This window comes from Heptranchias perlo, chromosome 29 (genome assembly GCF_035084215.1).
Source record: "Heptranchias perlo isolate sHepPer1 chromosome 29, sHepPer1.hap1, whole genome shotgun sequence".
NCBI classification, from domain to species: domain Eukaryota; kingdom Metazoa; phylum Chordata; class Chondrichthyes; order Hexanchiformes; family Hexanchidae; genus Heptranchias; species Heptranchias perlo.
This window is the reverse complement of record NC_090353.1, coordinates 34,380,957-34,403,181: the sequence shown is the minus strand read 5'-3', so window position 1 is coordinate 34,403,181 and position 22,225 is coordinate 34,380,957. Positions and strand designations below refer to the sequence as shown.

Below are 22,225 nucleotides of genomic sequence, written 5' to 3'. Positions count from 1 at the left end.
CAATAATGAAAGAAATTATCAGAGAAGAGCCGAGAAACAGATCGCTAGCATTAGAGAATTGAGTTATAAGACTGGAGAAACTTGAGTTCTTTCACCTTGAAAGGTGGTGATAGGGGGCCTCAGAGAGGTATAGAAAATAGTAAATGGTATAGAAAATGTAAATATAGGACACTAGGAACAAACATAAGAACAGGAGGAGTCCATTCAGCCCTTCGAGCCTGTCCCTCCGTTCAATTAGATCATGGCTGATCAGTATCTTAACTCCATCTACCCGCCTTGGTCCAGTAACCCTTAATACCCTTACCTAACAAAAATATATCAATCTCCGTTTTGAAATTTTCAATTGACCCCCAGTCTCAACAGCTTTTTGGGGGAGAGAGTTCCAGATTTCCACTCCCCTTTGTGTGAAGAAGTGCTTCCTGACATCACCTCTGAACGGCCTGGCTCTAATTTTAATGTTATGCCCCCTAGTTCTGGACTCCCCCCACCAGAGGAAATAGTTTCTCTCTATCTACTCTATCAAATCCTTTAATCATCTTAAACACCTCAATTAGATCACCCCTTAATCTTCTATACTCAAGCGAATACAAGCCTAACCTATCCAACCTGTCCTCATAATTTAACCCTTTTAGCCCCCAAAAGGGTTAAATTACTACTACTTCAAATTAAACCATGTTAAAGTGGCAAAAAGTAAATTTGGCACTGATCGGGAAGTTCCCCTTCATGCAAAGAGTGACCAACATTTGGAATGGACTTCTTGGTAATGGAGGCAAATCCCCTAGAGTCAATTAAGAGACAGATGCTGTAATGATGGATGATCTTAAGTAAGACAAATGACTTCCGTCGTCCATGTCAATTTTCTGACATTGTTTTGAGTGAGTAGAATCCAAATTTCAGGATCTCAACTTAACATTACATCAACTCGGACCACAGGAGCACTCATACCCTGTCCCTTCCTCATCAAAGCAGTCAGGATTAACAGCTCACCCCTGTCAATCCGACAAGACAAATGGCAAAGATTGTGGGGTTTGTGCGTGCATGGGTCAGGTTATTTTTTTTGTTTCACTTATTAGTCAGGATGTAAAAATAATGCTTTAAAAGTGGAGCATATGTTGTGGTCAACAGCAGAATATAAATAGCTCTTTTAGGCTGAGTCTATTTGTGGCAGTTGTCACCAGCATTACTAATGAAGATATTTATCATGTTTTGATGCCATTCATCTTGTATTCAGTTTGTTTAACTGTGAAGCCTAGGTGAAGAGTGTAGGTCACCGGCAAGACTGAAAAGAGCTGAAGACAAGTGAAGAGGAATCATAGGTGTCATAAAAGCTCAAGTTTTTAAAACTTGTAGACTGGAGAAGGTTAAGGGAAGTGAGAGGTCTCACAGTTTTGAGGCCATTGGAAAGATTGAGTTAGAGTGGAAGGTGATGTGCTGATTCTTCATTTCAATACAGTGAAGAGGAAGAGTGTGTAAAAGAAAAAAAAAGACTTGCATTTATACAGCGCCTTTCATGACCTCAGGACGTCCTAAAGTGCTTTACATCCAATGAAGTACTTTTGAAATGTAGTCGCTGTTGTAATGTAGGAAACTCAGCAGACAATTTGCGCACAGCAAGGTCCCACAAACAGCAACGTGATAATGGCCAGATGGTGGTTAGAGGTTAGAAGTTAGACGTGGGAGACAGAGAAAGCTTTTCTAATAATAAATACCCAGGAGTGTAAAAAAAAAGTCAGAGAGAGATTACTAGAAATGGGAGCACTGTTCAAGCCTTCGATGGACTCGGGTTTTGTATTCACAACATCTGTTGAGCGTTTGTTTTGTTTTCAACTGAAAAATATACAGTGAAACCGTTTAATGTTGTTGCTTTTCATTAAAGTTTTAACCAATATACGAATAAGACTTCATTCTGATTGGCACCTCACCTCTGTCAGTCTAACAGTTGTCCCACTCCTCTACCCTACAGGAGGCAGAGTTTCCCACTCTAAGAGAGGCCCTCTCCTTTGTGGCTCTGATCGATGGGTATTATAGACTGACTGCCGATGCACATCACTATTTCTGCAAAGAGGTGGCTCCACCGAAGCTGTTGGACAACTTTGAGAACAATTGCCATGGACCCATCACGTATGTTCAAGGGTTGGACATTACAACTCTCCTAATGAGAGTGAACCATCTCCTTTAAGAAGGGGGCGAGCCATTAGAACTATATGGGGGGAAAAAATTGGATAAGACCTATTATTGGGCGTAGGTTGCACAATCCGCTATTACCCCGCGCTCAATGGCCCCTGTGCAGGCAGGATGAGAACATCGTCTGCCCTCAGTACTCACCTTCAAGCAGCGTTGAAATGCAGGCCTTACGCATCGATTCAAGTAAATGCACACTTACCACCACCAGGGGGAGCCCCAATCTCTTAAAGGGAGGATGTACCTTAAAATCTCTTAAAGGTAGTTGGTACCTGTTATTTGCTAAAAATAACAGTCTTCTGTCTGCACGGAGTCTGAACAGAGATCGGACATCGCACAAGTAAAAAACAGATGTAGGTCCCGTCCCTATGTTGACAAGCTGATGAGTTATGTTAAAACATTGAATAAACGTTGCGCACTATTAAATCCCACTTCCTTCAATCTGCACACCAGACCTCACCAATCTGCCGATCTGAGTTGGTACCAGGCCTGTGAGAGTGCATGCACCAAGGTTCTCTGCTGATGCACTAGAGGCCTTGGTGCAAGAGGTGGACAGAAGGAGGGACATCCTATATCCGCAGCGGGGGATTGGGGGGGTGGGGGGGGGGGGCAAGAGGTCCTCCGGACATATGCCCAAAAGGCAGTGGAAGGCAACGGGGGACGAAGTCAATGCCAGGCGCACAGCACCACGAACATAGATGCAGTGCAGGAAGAAATTCAGTGCTTTGACACAAGTGGTCAAGGTGAGTGAGGTCAACTGTCAAGTGGCGTCTCCTTCCAACTGCACCACTGGCCGCATCCACTGCTCCATGCACTACACCTCCCATCACTCACATACCAACAAGCACTTTCAGTCAGTACTCAACTCTTCCAATCAGATGCTTCCTCTCACCCTTACACATTACTACTGTTGCAAGCCGCCCACCCACAACTCACAGACCACACACACACTGGCAGCTATTCAACCATGACAGGCACATCACCTAGACACTCGTCCTTCTTTCCTGCAGAAGAGGGTGGCGCTTATCGGGAGGCTGCAAGTGGCAGTGGCATTTAGCCTCTCGAGCCTGTTCCGCCATTCAGTGAGATCATGGCTGATCTGTGCCCTAACTCCATATACCTGCCTTAGCCCCACATCCCTTGGTTCACAGAAATCTATCAATCTCAGAGTTAGAATTCACAAGTGAGCTAGCATCAGCTGCCATTGGCGGAAGAGCGTTCCAAACATCTCCCACCTTTTGCGTGTAGAAGCGTTTCCTAACTTCACTTCTGCACGTCCTGGCTCTAAATGTCAGGCTATGTCCCCACGTCCTAGTATTCAAGTCTAGGAGACCTCCAAAAACAGTTACAAATGCATCAGCAGCCAGAAGCAATAATCCAACCACAAACCTGTAAATCCTGCATGGTCCCTTTAAATAGCACTGGTCCTCCAGGCACTCTAAGACATATTCAGATGGTCAGGGTTAAGACTGTGCGTTGAGTTGAGCATTAAGTCCCAAAATGGTGTCTACCACTTTAAATCAGCGTTGCACATTTGCTCCTTACTTTACATGCTGCCGACGTTCGGTATTTGCGCATGTGCTAATACCTATACCAAGATGGCGTCCAGCGCACATCACGCTGGAAACATGCGTGCGCAGCCAAGACGTCATCTTGGCACTTTGGGAGGCCGCATAGCGCCGAAACAATGGGTGCTACACGGCCCAATTTCTAGCCCCAAGTGTCCTTAAACTCTTATTTTCTTCAGCTTTCCTTCCACTGGTCTCCTTGCATCATCCACAGTTGAAAGAATAGGCAGGCAAATAACTTACATCCAGGTTTCTGTTGGTGCTATTCACCAAGTTGACACTATGGTAACCATGACAATGGTTTCCAGGGACAATGCCTCCAACATTTCTTTTACTTTCCCTCCTAGTTAAGAAATGCCTGTCATCCATTTAGCACTTCCCTGCAATGGGATGGCTAAGATTAGGAACTCATGAGGCGGGCTATCAAGCTCTGCTGAAACTCTGTGAGGTAAATTGTTGGACTTCCACAGCTTACCACTACCCATGTAGCATCATATTTCCTCCCACCATCAGTAGCTATCCCTTCTAAACATGTATAAACATCCAAAACTCTGCTGCCCCGTATCCTAACTCGCACCAAGTCCCACTCACCCATCACCCCTGTGCTCGCTGACCTACATTGGCTCCCGGTCCGGCAATGCCTCGATTTTAAAATTCTCATCCTTGTTTTCAAATCCCTCCATGGCCTCGCCCCTCCCTATTTCTGTAACCTCCTCCAGCTCTACAACCCTCCAAGATCTCGGTGTTCCTCCAATCCTCATGCACATCCCCGACTCTAACCGCTCCACCATTGGCGGCCGTGCCTTCAGCTACCTAGGCCCTAAGCTCTGGAATTCCCTCCCTAAATCTCTCTGCCTCTCTACCTCTTTCTCTTCCTTTAAGGCACCTATCTCTTTGACCTAGCATTTGGTCACCTGTCCTAATATCTTCTTATGTGACTTGGGACATTTTACTGTGTTAAAGGTGCTATATAAATGCAGGTTATTGATGTATCTGCAGGACATGACACAAGTGTAGTGAATTCTGGACAGGAGACCAATCTATCAGAGTGGGTTAAAACATTGATCTTCTGCCTTTGGACCCTGGATTTGAATCCAACACAGACTAAGAATTGAGGATTACTCTTTTTCAGCAATTTAATACGAAAGCCTAACTTTGGCAGTGGGAATAGGTTCAAACTAGTCAATGGAAAAGTTATGACTGATCTTGGGAAGCTCTTCCTGCAAAGGGCAATGAATTTCCGCATAGGGTACTGGAGACAAAAAATGTTTTGGAATAACTTATGACACAGTTGGATGCTGTGATGGGAGAACTATAGGTTTTTCTGGATGGATAGGTTACAATGGTCTTCCTCACCCATATCTGTCGTGTAAAATCCAGATCCAATTCTTAGTCTATCCCTGACACTAGGCAGTCTCGCTCAAAAAAGTCCACTAAGATGCCTGCAGGAACAATCGGAAATGTCCTACTTTCGGTGCGGCGCCAAATACAGACCAAAGCCGTGCTGGAAACCCCACAGCAGCAGAAGTACCGCCTCTGCCCTTCGAAAGGGTCCGTGGCATTTTTAGGCTCTTGCCTTTATTTTAAGTTGTTTGCTCTTCGTTAACAGCTCTGAATTTGCTGTGCATAAACTGAAGAAGGGTGGAAACAGGAAAGGCCTCTACATCCTGCGTTGCAGCCCTAAGGAGTTCAACAAGTACTTCCTGACAGTTTGCGTTGAAGTAAGTCGCCATCTTACGTTGCCAGTTGCATTGGGTTTTGACTTTCATTCGAATATTCTTATAGCAGAACCCTTGCAGAACGGGAAGGTCCCAGGTACCACGTTCCACCTGAGGCCGGTGCCGAGTCAGATGGGGGGGGTGGAGGAATGGGCGCTACGACAGGCCTCGCAGCGCCCCTGAGCTAGGAAGGGGGAAATGAGTTTCCCAGGATAGCTGTAACCGTATTCTGCTCAAAGCAGCCAAGGTAGGCGAGGGAACGTGAATTGGTCCAAGTGTGATTTTCAGTGCATTTGATAATATCCTTTCATTTTGATGCAGACTCCATTTGGAAAGGATTACAAGGACTGCTTGATTGTAAAGGAGAAAAACTATTCTCTCGCTGGTGTGCAGCGACAGTTTGAGAGTCTGAAGGAGCTTCTGAATTATTATCACAGCACGGGCCTCGTGGCAGAGGGAGTCAGCATTCAGCTCAACACCTGCTGTCCACCCAGACCTAAAGGTAAAGTGCTTGTCTTATCCCAGTTGCCTCTGATCCTCTGCTTAAGGCAGTAAGTGACTCTCAATACGGCCCCATGGGCACTGACAGTCCTCTGGTATCTCACCCAAGAGGCCATTCTTCATGGGTGAGCCTAGACAGCGGTCATTTGGCCCATGGGGGGGGGGTGGGGACTGGAGAGAGACATTACAGAATCAGAGAATATGGCTCCTCGAGCCCACTCCGCCATTCGATAAGATCATGGCTGATCTTTGACCTCAACTCCACTTCCCCGCCCGATCCCCATATCCCTTGATTCCCCTAGAGTCCAAAAATCTATCTATTTCAGCCTTGAATATACTCAACGACTCAGCATCCACAGCCCTCTGGGGTAGAGAATTCCAAAGATTCACAACCCTCTGAGTGAAGAAATTCCTCCTCATCTCAGTCCTAAACGGCCGACCCCTTATCCTGCGACTATGCCCCCCTAGTTCTAGACTCTCCAGCCAGGGGAAACAACCTTTTGCTTACCTCTTTCTTCGATCTTTTGGTGATGATCTTAAACTTATGCCCTCTGGTATATGAGTAATGGAAACCGTTTTTCCCAATTGACCTTATCAAAGCCATATTCCATATGGAATTTCTGGACTGATATTGGATGTTGAACATTGAGGTCCAGCTCTTAGATCCTTGCCATGAATGTGAAGGTCTGGTTCAAGCAACAGGGGGGTAGATTTTCATCAACACTTAGAAACATAGAAAATTTACGGCACAGAAGGAGGCCATTCGGCCCATCGTGTCTGTGCTGGTAGAGGGGAGAGGGGATCTGAATGAAAATCAGACAGGTTCTATAACGGGAAAACTGCTCCACCAGATCACCGTCCAGGCAGTGAAGTCAAAAAACCTTCCTTGTTGACTCTTCCCTCATTGCTCCGGCCCCGATCAATGCCTTTCCTTTCCTCTCCCTTCCAGAAAAGTCCAACTTGATTATCATACGCAGTAACTGCTCTTCAGATCTCCTCACATCTCCTGCCATGCAGCGGAGGAATGTCAATCAGATGATGTTCCACAAAATAAAGAAGGAAGAGCTGATCTGGGTGAGTCAATGAAAGTGGAACAAACAAGGGAGAGTTTGAAATTGACTCCAAGTTCATGGCGTAAATTAAAAGAGGTCAAATTATTAATTTGGTAAATGAATGCAGCCGACCTCCTGCTGTAATTTCACGCACTTGTGCACTTGTAACTCGGAGAACGGGAGGACTAGGTGATGTCAACCTTGGATATCTTTTTCCTTTTCAATTTCTGTGTCTATCGAGGTGAGGAATGTTAGAGCAGGAGAATGGAACTCTCCCGATTTCTGGCACTCGATGTCAGTATCAGGCACTCCCGGGTCAGGCGTGGGACAGCCAGATGTAGAGTAAAACTCCCTCGACTCTGCCTCAACAATATACTCCAGCATCCCCTACTGCAGCAGTGCGGAATTTTCCCACCTCTGAGTGAGATTGCCCATTAGTGCCAAATTAGGAACATATTACTAGTGAAACTCGCATGGCATTATACATGGGAGTCTCAACCAAGTGTTGTCTTAAGGTGATGTATGGTTAGAGGGTGGGGGGTATCTGGACCAGGACACGTAGATATTCTAAAGTTATACATTCCATCCTTATTTTAATAGTTCCAATACAAGTTCCATCGGCGTTGGTTCTGCTGGTAGCAGGGTGTAGTTACGGTGTTACAGTTTCCATTATAAAGGTGGACATGGAGATTTCTTATGGAGTAAGCTAACGCACAGTATATGGGTTTGGGAAGAAAAAAAAGGGGAAATGACACGGCAGAAAAGTGGGGCCTGAATTCACCGCAGGAAAGAAGGGCCGAATGGCCTGCTCCTGTACGAGACGGTCTGTATTTCTAACCTGCGTTTGATGCCGGGAATGCGCAGGTGAAGATCAGCGGCCATATAAATGGCACTGCCTGGAAGGCCCCACTGCCATTGTAATGAGACTGTGTAACCGGACACGTAGTGAGCTGCAATTAGTCAAGTGGCCAAGATGAAGATGAAGATGGAAGCCATATTGAATTAATGGTTAGACTTTGCTTCATTCGCAACAGGGTGAAAGTCTGGGTCAGGGGTCTTTTACGAAGATCTTCAAAGGAACAAGAGAGGGGAACGCAGATTGTGATTCTTACCAGATGGACGTTTTGCTGAAAGTCCTAGATCACGCACACAGGAACTACTCTGAGGTATTTCTATCGATGTTTTATTTTGGTCTACAAAGACTTTCATCAGCTGAGTATAGAAGACTGAGGGTGAACTATTTCCTCTGGTGGGGGGAGTCCAGAACAAGGGGCCATGACCTTAAAATTGAAGCTAGGTCATTCAGGGGTGATGTCAGGAAGCACTTCCTCACACAAAGGCTAGTGGAAATCTGGAACTCTCTCCCCAAAAAGCTGTTGAGGCTGGGGGCCAATTGAAAATTTCAAATCTGAAATTGATAGATTTTTGTTAGGCAAGGGTTTTAAGGCTTACGGAACCAGGATGGGTAAATGTTGTTGAGATACAGATCAGCCATGATCTAATTGATTAGCGGAATAGGCTCGAGGGGCTGAATGGCCTCCTCCTATTCCTATGTTCTTTCCTATGTTCAATGCATTGAATTGCCGGCACTTCTCAGGTAGGTGTGAGGAAAACTGATGCCAAGGGAGGAAAAGAGAGATTAGATCTGGTGACTGAAAGCTTGATCAAAGAGATGGGTTTTGAGAAGTAAACAACAACAACTTGCATTTACATAGCGTTTTAATGTAGTGAAACAGCCCAAGGCGTTTCACAGACACATTATCAAACAAAATCAGACTCCCAGCCACATAAGGAGATTTAGGATAGGTGACCAAAAGGTTGGTCAAAGAGGGAGGTTATAACAACCGTCTTAAAGGAGGAGCAGGAGAGAGACGGAGAGGTAAAGGAGCAGGAGAGAGGCAGAGAGGTAAAGGAGCAGGAGAGAGGCGGAGAGGTAAAGGAGCAGGAGAGAGACGGAGAGGTAAAGGAGCAGGAGAGAGACGGAGAGGTAAAGGAGCAGGAGAGAGACGGAGAGGTAAAGGAGCAGGAGAGAGGCGGAGAGGTAAAGGAGCAGGAGAGAGGCGGAGAGGTAAAGGAGCAGGAGAGAGGCGGAGAGGTAAAGGAGCAGGAGAGAGGCGGAGAGGTAAAGGAGCAGGAGAGAGGCGGAGAGGTAAAGGAGCAGGAGAGAGGCGGAGAGGTAAAGGAGCAGGAGAGAGGCGGAGAGGTAAAGGAGCAGGAGAGAGACGGAGAGGTAAAGGAGCAGGAGAGAGATGGAGAGGTAAAGGAGCAGGAGAGAGACGGAGAGGTAAAGGAGCAGGAGAGAGGCGGAGAGGTAAAGGAGCAGGAGAGAGACGGAGAGGTAAAGGAGCAGGAGAGAGGCGGAGAGGTAAAGGAGCAGGAGAGAGGCGGAGAGGTAAAGGAGCAGGAGAGAGGCGGAGAGGTAAAGGAGCAGGAGAGAGGCGGAGAGGTAAAGGAGCAGGAGAGAGACGGAGAGGTAAAGGAGCAGGAGAGAGGCGGAGAGGTAAAGGAGCAGGAGAGAGGCGGAGAGGTAAAGGAGCAGGAGAGAGGCGGAGAGGTAAAGGAGCAGGAGAGAGACGGAGAGGTAAAGGAGCAGGAGAGAGACGGAGAGGTAAAGGAGCAGGAGAGAGACGGAGAGGTAAAGGAGCAGGAGAGAGGCGGAGAGGTAAAGGAGCAGGAGAGAGGCGGAAAGCCACAGGTGTTTAGGGAAGGACTTCCAGAGATGGAGGGGGTGGGAGAGGGGGGCGATGGGGCAGGGTGTGTTGCATAGGAGGCTGGAGCCAGAGAAAGAGGACATTGAGGAGAGGTTATGTGGCTGGAGGAACTTGGAGAGATCGATCTCTTCTTATAACCACAGTGTTGAGTTACATCCATTGTTCAAACCTGAACTCTTTTTACCTTTGCAGTCATTCTTTGAGGCAGCGAGTGTAATGAGTCAAGTTTCCCATAAGCATCTCATCCTGGTTTATGGAATCTGTGCAGTCAGCAAAGAAAGTAAGTCTTGGAATTTTCATGGTGCTTGACTGAATTTTCTTCTTTCATTTTTTTCCAGTGACGGATCATTTAAATTATTTTAAAATGTGAATTATTAAAAAGCCCCCTTTGAAACCCCCTGTACTGTTACACAGGAACAGGTGGAGACCATTCAGCCCCTCGAGCCTGTTCCGCCATTCAGTTAGAACATGGCTAATCTGTATCTTAACTCCATCCTTGGTTAACCCTTAATACCCTTGCCTAACAAAAATCTCTGTGTGAAGAAGTACTTCCAGACATCTCCCCTGAATGGCCTAGCTCTAACTTTAAGGTTTTGGCCCCTTGTCCTGGACACCGTCATCAGAGGAAATAGTTTCTCTCCATCTATCCTATCAAATCTTTTAATCATCTTAAACTCCTCGATTATATCACTCTTTAATCTTCTATACTCGAGGGAATACAGGCCTAGTCTATGTAAACTGTCCTCATAATTTAACCCGTTTAGCCCCAGCATCATAATATCACTAATATTATTTACGCACGAACCTACCTAGAGTTTGGAACACTTTTATTTTTCATCAGCTGGTGTGTGACACATGTAGAATCCTTCACCGTGTTTAACAGTCTCGGGACTCAGCTATTCCACGCAGAGAACTTCTATTTGTCCAACACAGATTGCGCACTCTCTCATAAGAACATAAGAAATAGGAGCAGGAGTTGGCCATATGACTCCTTAAGTCTGCTCCGCCATTCAATAAGATCATGGCTGAGTTTCTACCTCAACTCCACTTTCCTGCCCTATCCCCATATCCCTTGATTTCCTTAGAGTCCAAAAATCTATCGATCTCAAGTCTTGAATATACTCAACTACTGAGCATCCTCAGTCCTCTGGAATAAAGAATTCCAAAGATTCACGACCTTCTGAATGAAGACATTTTTTCTCATCTCGGTCCTAAATGGCTGATCCCTTATCTTGAGACTATGAACCCTAGTTCTTGACTCTCCAGCCAGGGGAAACAGCCTCTCAGCATTTACCCTGTCACGCTCTCTAAGAATTTTATATGTTTCAATGAGATCACCCCTCACTCTTCCAAACCCCAGAGAATACAGGCCCATTTTACACAATCTCTCCTCATAGGACACATCATCAGGGACAAACTGTTTATTTAAGAGAGCTCAGGTACAGGTTGGCAGAGACAAGGCTTAGGAACCCCCCCACCCCCACCTCCTCAAGTGTGTTCAGGGGGTACTGCTGGTGTTTAAGCAACTACGGAGCACTGGCAAATTTCTCACTGCAAGGACCAATCTACCCATTTAGGGCGTTGGCTTGAAAAGTTATCATCATCCAAGTGAGAAGGAAGCCTTCTCCGGGTGACAGGTCCACACCCTTGGGTGCCATTAGTGAGGCAGGCTGGCTGGTCAACCAACAACAAAGCCCAGGAGATCTGCAGACCCGCGGGCTCGGGCATTGGATTACCGAGTTTGCTACAGGGAGTTGACATGATTCAAAACTTCCATCACTGGGTGTGTCATCTTGGAGCCACCTCAGACCCGAAGAGGCTCCAAGTATCTCCGTCACCCCTCCCCAAGGGGGATGGTCGATAGATACCGTTCAGCATTAATAGAGACTAAATTGGCAATCTCACCAAGATGGCCAGAGTGGGAAACAGAAAATGTTGACGCTGTTGCAGTAAGAAGCAGTCTTCTGAGCGTGGGCTTGCAGCAACTTGTTGAGGTGGAGTAGAGTTACGATACACCTACCCTATGCCGTACCCGACCTGGCAGAGTTTGATGCTGAGAAATGGGTGGCCAAAAGTGACCCCACCACTTACACCATCTGCGCTTATCACGGGCAGCTACCTATAGCGGGCCAATGGCGTTACCCGTTTGTCATCACCATAGGAATTGATTGCAGTAATTGACTCCTACGGCCATGGCAATCGGTTATTAAGCACACCGACTATCTCGGGCAGACTTCCTCACTTTCCTTTTTTGCTCTGCCATTTTGGTCCGGTTGCATAAAAGGTTGTGACCCTGCAGACAAATAGCTCTATTAAGGTAGAACTTTATTGGTCCTTTGTTGCACGATTGAAGTCAGGAGTGGGGGAGTTTTCAGACTGCAGCCTGGGACTGTGGCTCCTGATTCGAGAAAGGGAAGAACAAGGAATCACGGTGTGGCATTGCACATCCAGACTGGCCTCACTATTTCCTCAGCTGTCACAGTCAGAGGACAGGTCACACGTCTGCCTTCCCAATACTTATGTTACAGTCCACCTTCTGTAGTGGGCAAATTGCATTAACACCAACGCGGCTGCTATAAGTGGTGGGGACTGTATTTCCTTCCCTAACCCTGTCGTCCCTCACTTTAACACCCCCAAAATCTGCCCCCCCAACCCACCCCTCCCAAAGTAGGATTCCCAAGTAGTTATAAGAACATAAGAACATAAGAAATAGGAGCAGGAGTAGGCCAATCGGCCCCTCGAGCCTGCTCCGCCATTCAATAAGATCATGGCTGATCTGATCCTAACCTCAAATCTAAATTCATGTCCAATTTCCTGCCCGCTCCCTGTAACCCCTAATTCCCTTTACTTCTAGGAAACTGTCTATTTCTGTTTTAAATTTATTTAATGATGTAGCTTCCACAGCTTCCTGGGGCAGCAAATTCCACAGACCGACTACCCTCTGAGTGAAGAAGTTTCTCCTCATCTCAGTTTTGAAAGAGCAGCCCCTTATTCTAAGATTGTGCCCCCTAGTTCTAGTTTCACCCATCCTTGGGAACATCCTTACCGCATCCACCCGATCAAGCCCCTTCACAATCTTATATGTTTCAATAAGATCACCTCTCATTCTTCTGAACTCCAATGAGTAGAGTCCCAATCTACTCAACCTCTCCTCATATGTCCGCCCCCTCATCCCCGGGATTCACCGAGTGAACCTTATGTGGAGGAAATTACAGTGAAGGATGATGATAGGATGGACAGCACTTTATTAAGTTACAAAAGCCTTAAAAACAGCCATTTTTCGCTTCCATTCAAAAATTAAGTGTTCCTCACTTGAATTTGGTGACCGCTTTGCTTCTGCACCTTTAATTCGCTCCCTCTTCATTACAGACATCATGGTGCAGGAGTTTGTGAAGTACGGAGCCCTGGACATGTACTTGAAAAAGAATAAAAACAATAGTGGTGTCAACATCAGCTGGAAACTGGAGGTTGCGAAACAGCTGGCCTACGCCATGAATTTCCTGGTAAGTGTTGCAACATGTACCACAGGCAGCCGTCATAGAACCTCACTACCAAATCCGTCACTTACAGCTCTTTTTCGAAACCATCATGAGTTATCTTGGTGCTTGTTGAGCCGAAGGTCAGCACACTGTTCTTTCTCTCTGACACTGGGTTCACATCCTGTGTAGAGTGACAGGGTGGAAAACCTCCACACTCTAATAGCTGCAAACGTTCTAAATGGGTTGAGGACAGTCTCAAGCAGGAAGAGCTGAGTTTCTAGGTCATTTGAGGCTGGGCTAAAAGCTTTTCTCTCTCTAGCGATGGTCTGAGTGACGGTGATGATGATTCAGTAGGTCTGAGAACTGGGTTCAGCTTTATGGTAGAAGTAAAATACTACAAGAAGCAGTGCACTGACCAACTCTGCATTGACAGGGCAAAGGTCATCCTATGGAATGACAGGGCATGGGTCATCCTATGGAGACAGGGCATAGGTCATCCACTGGAGACAGGGCATAGGTCATCCACTGGAGACAGGGCATAGGTCATCCTATGGAGACCGGGCATAGGTCATCCTATGGAGACAGGGCATAGGTCATCCTATGGAGACAGGGCATATGTCATCCTATGGAGACAGGGCATATGTCATCCTATGGAGACAGGGCATAGGTCATCCTATGGAGACAGGGCATAGGTCATCCTATGGAGACAGGGCATAGGTCATCCTATGGAGACAGGGCATAGGTCATCCTATGGAGACAGGGCATAGGTCATCCTATGGAGACAGGGCAACGGTCATCCTATGGAGACAGGGCATAGGTCATCCTATGGAGACAGGGCATAGGTCATCCTATGGAGACAGGGCATAGGTCATCCTATGAAGACAGGGCATAGGTCATCCTATGGAGACAGGGCATAGGTCATCCTATGGAGATAGGGCAACGGTCATCCTATGGAGACAGGGCATAGGTCATCCAATGGAGATAGGGCATAGGTCATCCAATGGAGACAGGGCAAAGGTCATCCTATGGAGACAGGGCATAGGTCATCCTATGGAGATAGGGCAAAGGTCATCCTATGGAGACAGGGCATATGTCATCCTATGGAATGACAGGGCATAGGTCATCCTAAGTGTAGGGCCAAGAAGGTGTATAGTGCAGGACACCGCTGAGGTTGAAAAGAGATGATATAAATAAGGCTGCAATTATACTACAACCTAGAAGATGGAGTTTCTCTCTGCTTTGACCCTGACTCCAAGTTTACACTACAAACATTTGCACCAATGTTAAGTTTGTCATTGTACAACTGAAAGCAGGGGATGTCCCAGAGGCGGGAGTCTCTTTACCTCCCTCTAGTATAAATGCACCTTATAGAGCCAGGGTGTCAACCTTGGCTCAGTGATAACACTCCTGCCTCTGAGACAGAAGGTCATGGGTTCAAGTCCCACTTCAGAGATTTGAGTATGTAATCTATGTTAACACTCCAGTGCAGTACTGAGGGAGTGCTGCACTGTCAGAGGTGTCGCCTTTCAGATGAAACATTAAACTGAGGCTCCTGCCCTCTCAGGTGGACCAAAAAGTTCCCATGACACTATTTCAAAGAAGAGCAGGGGTGTTCTCCCAATGTCCTGGTCAATATTTATCCCTCAACCAATATCACTAAAACTGATTATCAGATTTTTTTTTATTTGTTCATGGGATGTGGGCGTCGCTGGCAAGGCCGGCATTTATTGCCCATCCCAAATTGCCCTTGAGAAGGTGGTGGTGAGCCGCCTTCTTGAACCACTGCAGTCCGTGTGGTGAAGGTTCTCCCACAGTGCTGTTAGGAAGGGAGTTCCAGGATTTTGACCGAGTGACGATGAAGGAACGGCCGATATATTTCCAAGTCGGGATGGTGTGTGACTTGGAGGGGAACGTGCAGATGGTGTTGTTCCCATGTACCTGCTGCTCTTGTCCTTCTAGGTGGTAGAGGGCTCAGGTTTGGGAGGTGCTGTCGAAGAAGCCTTGGCGAGTTGCTGAAGTGCATCCTGTGGATTGCTGTTTGTGGGACCTTGCTGTGCACAAATTGACTGCTGTGTTTCCCTACATTACGTGGAGATGCCGGTGATGGACTGGGGTTGACAATTGTAAACAATTTTACAACACCAAGTTATAGTCCAGCAATTTTATTTTAAATTCACAAGCTTTCGGAGATTTTCTCCTTCCTCAGGCAAATGTTTCAAGAGCTCCTTGAAGCCTACGCATTTATACATATAGAACAATACATGGTGTTTACAGACTGCCCCTGCAACTGCCCGTTGCCAAGGCAATCACCGTGTTCAGACAGAGAGGTGTCACCTGCAGAACCCCCGAATACACATTCAACAAAAAAACAAACAGGGAAAAAAAACAGAGAAAAAAAAAACACAGAGAGAGGCAGAAACATCCGGAAGGCAGAGAGAGCCAGCAAATGACTCATTATATTAAAAACAGATAACATTTGTTCGATGGTGGGGTAACGTGTAGCGTGACATGAACCCAAGATCCCGGTTGAGGCCGTCCTCATGGGTGCGGAACTTGGCTATCAATTTCTGCTCGACGATTTTGCGTTGTCGTGTGTCTCGAAGGCCGCCTTGGAGTACGCTTACCCGAAGGTCGGTGGATGAATGTCCATGACTGCTGAAGTGTTCCCCGACTGGGAGGGAACCCTCCTGTTTGGCGATTGTTGCGCGGTGTCCGTTCATCCGTTGTCGCAGCGTCTGCATGGTCTCGCCAATGTACCATGCTCTGGGGCATCCTTTCCTGCAACGTATGAGGTAGACAACGTTGGCCGAGTCACAGGAGTATGAACCATGCACCTGGTGGGTGGTGTCCTCTCGTGTGATGGTGGTATCTGTGTCGATGATCTGGCATGTCTTGCAGAGGTTACCGTGGCAGGGTTGTGTGGCGTCGTGGACGCTGTTCTCTTGAAAGCTAGGTAGTTTGCTGCGAACGATGGTCTGTTTGAGGTTGGGTGGCTGTTTAAAGGCGAGTAGTGGAGGTGTGGGGATGGCCATAGCGAGGTGTTTGTCCTCATTGATGACATGTTGAAGGCTGCGGAGAATATGGCGTAGTTTCTCCGCTCCGGGGAAGTACTGGACGACAAAGGGTACTCTGTTGGTTGCGTCCCGTGTTAGTCTCCTGAGGAGGTCTATGCGATTTTTTGCTGTGGCCCGTCGGAACTGTCGATCGATGAGTCGAGCGTCATATCCCGTTCTTACTAGGGCGTCTTTCAGCGTCTGTAGGTGTCCATCGCGTTCCTCCTCGTCTGAGCAGACCCTGTGTATTCGCAGGGCCTGTCCATAGGGGATGGCCTCTTTGACGTGGTTAGGGTGGAAGCTGGAAAAGTGGAGCATCGTGAGGTTGTCCGTGGGCTTGCGGTAGAGTGAGGTGCTGAGGTGCCCGTCTTTGATGGAGATTCGTGTGTCCAAGAAAGAAACTGATTCTGAGGAGTAGTCCATGGTGAGCTTGATGGTGGGATGGAACTTGTTGATGTTATCGTGTAGTCTCTTTAGTGATTCCTTGCCGTGGGTCCATAGAAAGAAAATGTCGTCGATGTATCTGGTGTATAGTGTTGGTTGGAGGTCTTGTGCAGTGAAGAAGTCCCGCTCGAACTTGTGCATGAAAATGTTGGCGTATTGGGGTGCGAATTTGGTCCCCATGGCTGTTCCGTGTGTTTGGGTAAAGAACTGGTTATCGAAGGTGAAGACATTGTGATCCAGGATGAAGCGGATGAGTTGTAGGATGGCTTCCGGAGATTGGCTGTTGTTGGTGTTGAGTATTGATGCTGTCGCAGCGATGCCGTCATCGTGGGGGATACTAACCACGTCACGTCACCCTAACCACGTCAAAGAGGCCATCCCCTATGGACAGGCCCTGCGAATACACAGGGTCTGCTCAGACGAGGAGGAACGCGATGGACACCTACAGACGCTGAAAGACGCCCTAGTAAGAACGGGATATGACGCTCGACTCATCGATCGACAGTTCCGACGGGCCACAGCAAAAAATCGCATAGACCTCCTCAGGAGACTAACACGGGACGCAACCAACAGAGTACCCTTTGTCGTCCAGTACTTCCCCGGAGCGGAGAAACTACGCCATGTTCTCCGCAGCCTTCAACATGTCATCAATGAGGACAAACACCTCGCTATGGCCATCCCCACACCTCCACTACTCGCCTTTAAACAGCCACCCAACCTCAAACAGACCATCGTTCGCAGCAAACTACCTAGCTTTCAAGAGAACAGCGTCCACGACGCCACACAACCCTGCCACGGTAACCTCTGCAAGACATGCCAGATCATCGACACAGATACCACCATCACACGAGAGGACACCACCCACCAGGTGCATGGTTCATACTCCTGTGACTCGGCCAACGTTGTCTACCTCATACGTTGCAGGAAAGGATGCCCCAGAGCATGGTACATTGGCGAGACCATGCAGACGCTGCGACAACGGATGAACGGACACCGCGCAACAATCGCCAAACAGGAGGGTTCCCTCCCAGTCGGGGAACACTTCAGCAGTCATGGACATTCATCCACCGACCTTCGGGTAAGCGTACTCCAAGGCGGCCTTCGAGACACACGACAACGCAAAATCGTCGAGCAGAAATTGATAGCCAAGTTCCGCACCCATGAGGACGGCCTCAACCGGGATCTTGGGTTCATGTCACGCTACACGTTACCCCACCATCGAACAAATGTTATCTGTTTTTAATATAATGAGTCATTTGCTGGCTCTCTCTGCCTTCCGGATGTTTCTGCCTCTCTCTGTGTTTTTTTTTTCTCTGTTTTTTTTCCCTGTTTGTTTTTTTGTTGAATGTGTATTCGGGGGTTCTGCAGGTGACACCTCTCTGTCTGAACACGGTGATTGCCTTGGCAACGGGCAGTTGCAGGGGCAGTCTGTAAACACCATGTATTGTTCTATATGTATAAATGCGTAGGCTTCAAGGAGCTCTTGAAACATTTGCCTGAGGAAGGAGAAAATCTCCGAAAGCTTGTGAATTTAAAATAAAATTGCTGGACTATAACTTGGTGTTGTAAAATTGTTTACAATTCCCTACATTACAACAATGATTAGACTTCAAAAGTACTACATTGGCTATAAAGTGCTTTGGGATGTTGTGAAAGGTGCTATATAAATGCAAGTTCTTTCTTTATGGAGCAGTGGTGAGCTGATGGCAAGCTTGTAGATTGTAAAAGGAAGAGATGTCAAAGATTTGCGGTGCTGAGAAAGAGTGAGTTAGAGGAGGGGATGCAGGGAGAAGGAAGGGTGCGTTTTGGAACTGAGACAAATGCTCCTGAAGAAGAGAAGGAAATAAAGACCAGAAGAATCAACCACTGCCAGCCTCATGTGCCCTCTACCTGGTGATTACAGAATTACATCGACACATTCCCAGGAACAAGTTGCCCATCAACCTCTCAGTCAGGAGTATCTACAAGATGAAACAAAAAGTAAACACAAAATTACACCAAAGGATAAAGTAAAAGCATGCAAGTCACTGTTGTTAACGGCTTTGGCTACTCTAAGTAGAATTTACATTATTTTAGAACGTAAAGTTATCCACTTGCAAGAAATAGCGTGACTATTACAAGGAAGCTATTTGATATCACAAGGTAGCTTTGGATAGAAGGAGACCATTGGGCCCATTTGACACCCTATTGACTTCCCATTACAGCATCCAACTACTTGTTAAAGGACTCCAGGCCTTGGTAAACCTATCCTGCTGTTAATCACCGCTCTGTGTGAAGAAATACTTCCTGGAGTCTGTCCTGTCCTTTCCCTTCACCCGTACTCTCTCGCCCTGTGACCCTGGAGTATCTGAAAGTACTGGTCCAGGTTCTTTACTCTGCCATGTTTATATAACTCTTAAAGGGTTCCCCCCCTGAAACCTCTCTCTCTCTCTGAGGCTGAAGAACCCCAGCCTATCAAGATTATCCCTTCCCAGCTCAGCTATTTTCAGCTGCTACCCCTGCTGAGGATTCCCCTAACGTGAGGCTTTGTCCTTTACAGGAGGACAAACACATTGTCCACGGCAACACCTGCGCAAAGAACGTCCTGCTGACACGAGAAGGAGACGCAATGGCCGGGAGTCCTCCGTTTATCAAACTGAGTGACCCAGGAGTCAGCATCACAATCCTACCGATAGAAGGTAAGAGGACGAGGGAGATTGACCCGAGATTCACGTCAGTGAACAGGTCATTGTGGGCGGTTTTCTGGTGGGGGAGGGATTGTCCATCAAGGTGGGGAACGCTGGAGGAAAGAATAATATTAACACTTTTTCACCCAGTCAGTGTGACAGGTACAAGACGATGCCTTTCCAAAAGAAAATTTTATTCTGGGAATGTGGACGTCACCGGCAAGGCTGCCATTTATTGCCCATCCCTATAGTTGCCCCTTGAGAAGGTGGTGGTGGGCCTTCTTCTTGAACCTCTGCAGTCCGTGTGGTGAAGGTGCTCCCACTGTGCTGTTAGGAGTTCCAGGATTTTGACACAGCGACGATGAAGGAACGGCCGATATATTTCCAAGTCGGGATGGTGTGTGACTCGGAGGGGAACTTGGAGTTGATGGCGTTCCCGTGTATCTGCTGCCCTCGTCCTTCTAGGTGGTGGAGGTCACAGGTTTGGAAATATCTAATAACTAATTATGAGGCTAACATATAACTTTTTTTGCTGCAGTGCGAATTGACAGGATCCCCTGGGTAGCTCCCGAGTGCATTGAAGAACCTAAACATCTGGCTTTAGAATCAGACAAGTGGAGTTTTGGGACGACGCTGTGGGAGATATTCAGTGGAGGAGATCTGCCTCTCAACAGCATGGAGCCCACACGGGTATGGAGACGTCCAGTGCTAGCTTGTGTGCATTTTAATAGATTCTTGCAATGGAATTATTCAACGGAAAGCACTGCATTGTGTAAGACTGGGAGAATTCAACCTCAGAAATTGGTCCTACAGCCTTTTAAATATCAGAAATCGTGACAATGCAAGACAGACATATTATTGAGAATAGCAGCCCTTGTATATATTATAGGGATTAACAGCCCTTCCGTATATTGTAGGGAATAACAGCCCATGTATATATTATAGGAGAATAGCAGCCTCTATTATTATAGAGGAATAGCAGAAGCCATATATGTTATCGGGGAATAGCAGACCCTGTATATATTACAGGGGAACAGTAGACACTATATATTGTATACGAATAGCAGACACTTTATATATTACAGGGGAATAGCAGAAGCCTTATATATTATAGGGAATAGCTGCTCCTGTATATAATAGAGGGGAATAGCAGCCCCTTTACATATTATAGGGCAATAGCAGACCCTATATATATTATGGGGGAATAGCAGATGCTGTATATTTTATAGGGGAATAGCATCCCCTGTATGTATTATAGGGGAATAGCAGCCCCTTTACATATTATAGGGGAATAGCAGATACTCTATATATTATAGGGGAGTAGCTGCCCCTGTATATATTATAGGAGAATAGCAGCCCCTGTATGTATTATAGGGGAATAGCAGCCCCTGTATCAATTATAGGGGAATAGCTGCCCCTGTATATATTATAGGGGAATAGCTGCCCCTGTATATATTATAGGGGAATCGCAGCCCCTGTATATATTATAGGGGAATAGCAGCCCCTTTATATATTATAGGGGAATAGCAGCCCCTGTATATATTATAGGGGAATAGCAGCCCCTGTATATATTATAGGGGAATAGCTGCCCCTGTATATATTATAGGGGAATAGCAGCCCCTGTATGTATTATAGGGGAATATCTGCCCCTGTGTGTATTATAGGGGAATAGCAGCCCCTGTATATATTATAGGGGAATAGCTGCCCCTGTATGTATTATCGGGGAATAGCAGCCCCTGTGTGTATTATAGGGGAATAGCTGCCCCTGTGTGTATTATAGGGGAATAGCTGCCCCTGTATGTATTATAGGGGAATATCTGCCCCTGTATATATTATAGGGGAATAGCAGCCCCTGTATATATTATAGGGGAATAGCTGCCCCTGTATGTATTATCGGGGAATAGCTGCCCCTGTATGTATTATCGGGGAATAGCTGCCCCTGTGTGTATTATAGGGGAATAGCTGCCCCTGTATGTATTATAGGGGAATATCTGCCCCTGTGTGTATTATAGGGGAATAGCAGCCCCTGTATATATTATAGGGGAATAGCTGCCCCTGTATGTATTATCGGGGAATAGCAGCCCCTGTATATATTATAGGGGAATAGCTGCCCCTGTGTGTATTATAGGGGAATAGCTGCCCCTGTGTGTATTATAGGGGAATAGCAGCCCCTGTATATATTATAGGGGAATAGCTGCCCCTGTATATATTATCGGGGAATAGCAGCCCCTGTATATATTATAGGAGAATAGCTGCCCCTGTATGTATTATAAGGAATAGCAAGACCTTGCTCCCAGCATGGAGCCTCACTTGATGGGAGCACAGGTCCATGAATCAGTTATGGATCTCAGGGCTACTGGTTGTCTCAGGGTTTGTAGTTCCAGAAGCACAGTGAGGAATCTGGTGGAAGGTTTGAATGGGAAGATGGACGATTGATCTTCTCCTGCTCAAAACATTACAACATTATTATTTCTTCAGTGTTTCATCAATTTTTCTGCCTGTCCTCTTTCTTTTCCTCTGTCCTTTTTAAAACCATTATTCAACATTCTTCTCCTGTAGGCGTTGATTCTTGCTGGGGTACGATTCCACAGCCACCACCTACCCTCACCCAGCTGCCCATTCATCCTGCGTGGGTGTAAACAGTGAATGTTGGTAGGCTGCCTAACTGTGGGAGGCATCACAGTTAAGCCTGATGCTGGCCTCAAGCAACATCTACACACATGGCCAATATTTATCCCTCAACCAACATCACTAAAAACAGATTATCTGGTCATTTATCTCATTGCTGTTTGTGGGATCTTGCTGTGCGCAAATTGGCTGCTGCGTTTCCCTACATTACAACAGTGGCTACA

At 46.7% G+C, this 22,225-nt stretch overlaps 1 protein-coding gene across 2 annotated transcripts in view; it reads left to right on the top strand.

The window, feature by feature from the left end:
• LOC137299609 (tyrosine-protein kinase JAK2-like) overlaps nt 1-22,225 on the top strand; it is a 78,111-nt gene that overhangs the window by 38,126 nt on the left and 17,760 nt on the right. For both annotated transcript variants that reach the window (XM_067968482.1, XM_067968480.1), the window contains exons 8-16: nt 1,964-2,121; nt 5,359-5,470; nt 5,789-5,969; nt 6,918-7,042; nt 8,055-8,186; nt 9,924-10,011; nt 13,101-13,234; nt 19,247-19,385; nt 19,912-20,063. In XM_067968482.1, the coding sequence (XP_067824583.1) occupies nt 1,964-2,121; nt 5,359-5,470; nt 5,789-5,969; nt 6,918-7,042; nt 8,055-8,186; nt 9,924-10,011; nt 13,101-13,234; nt 19,247-19,385; nt 19,912-20,063 (1,221 nt within the window). The remainder of the gene's footprint in view (nt 1-1,963; nt 2,122-5,358; nt 5,471-5,788; nt 5,970-6,917; nt 7,043-8,054; nt 8,187-9,923; nt 10,012-13,100; nt 13,235-19,246; nt 19,386-19,911; nt 20,064-22,225) is intronic.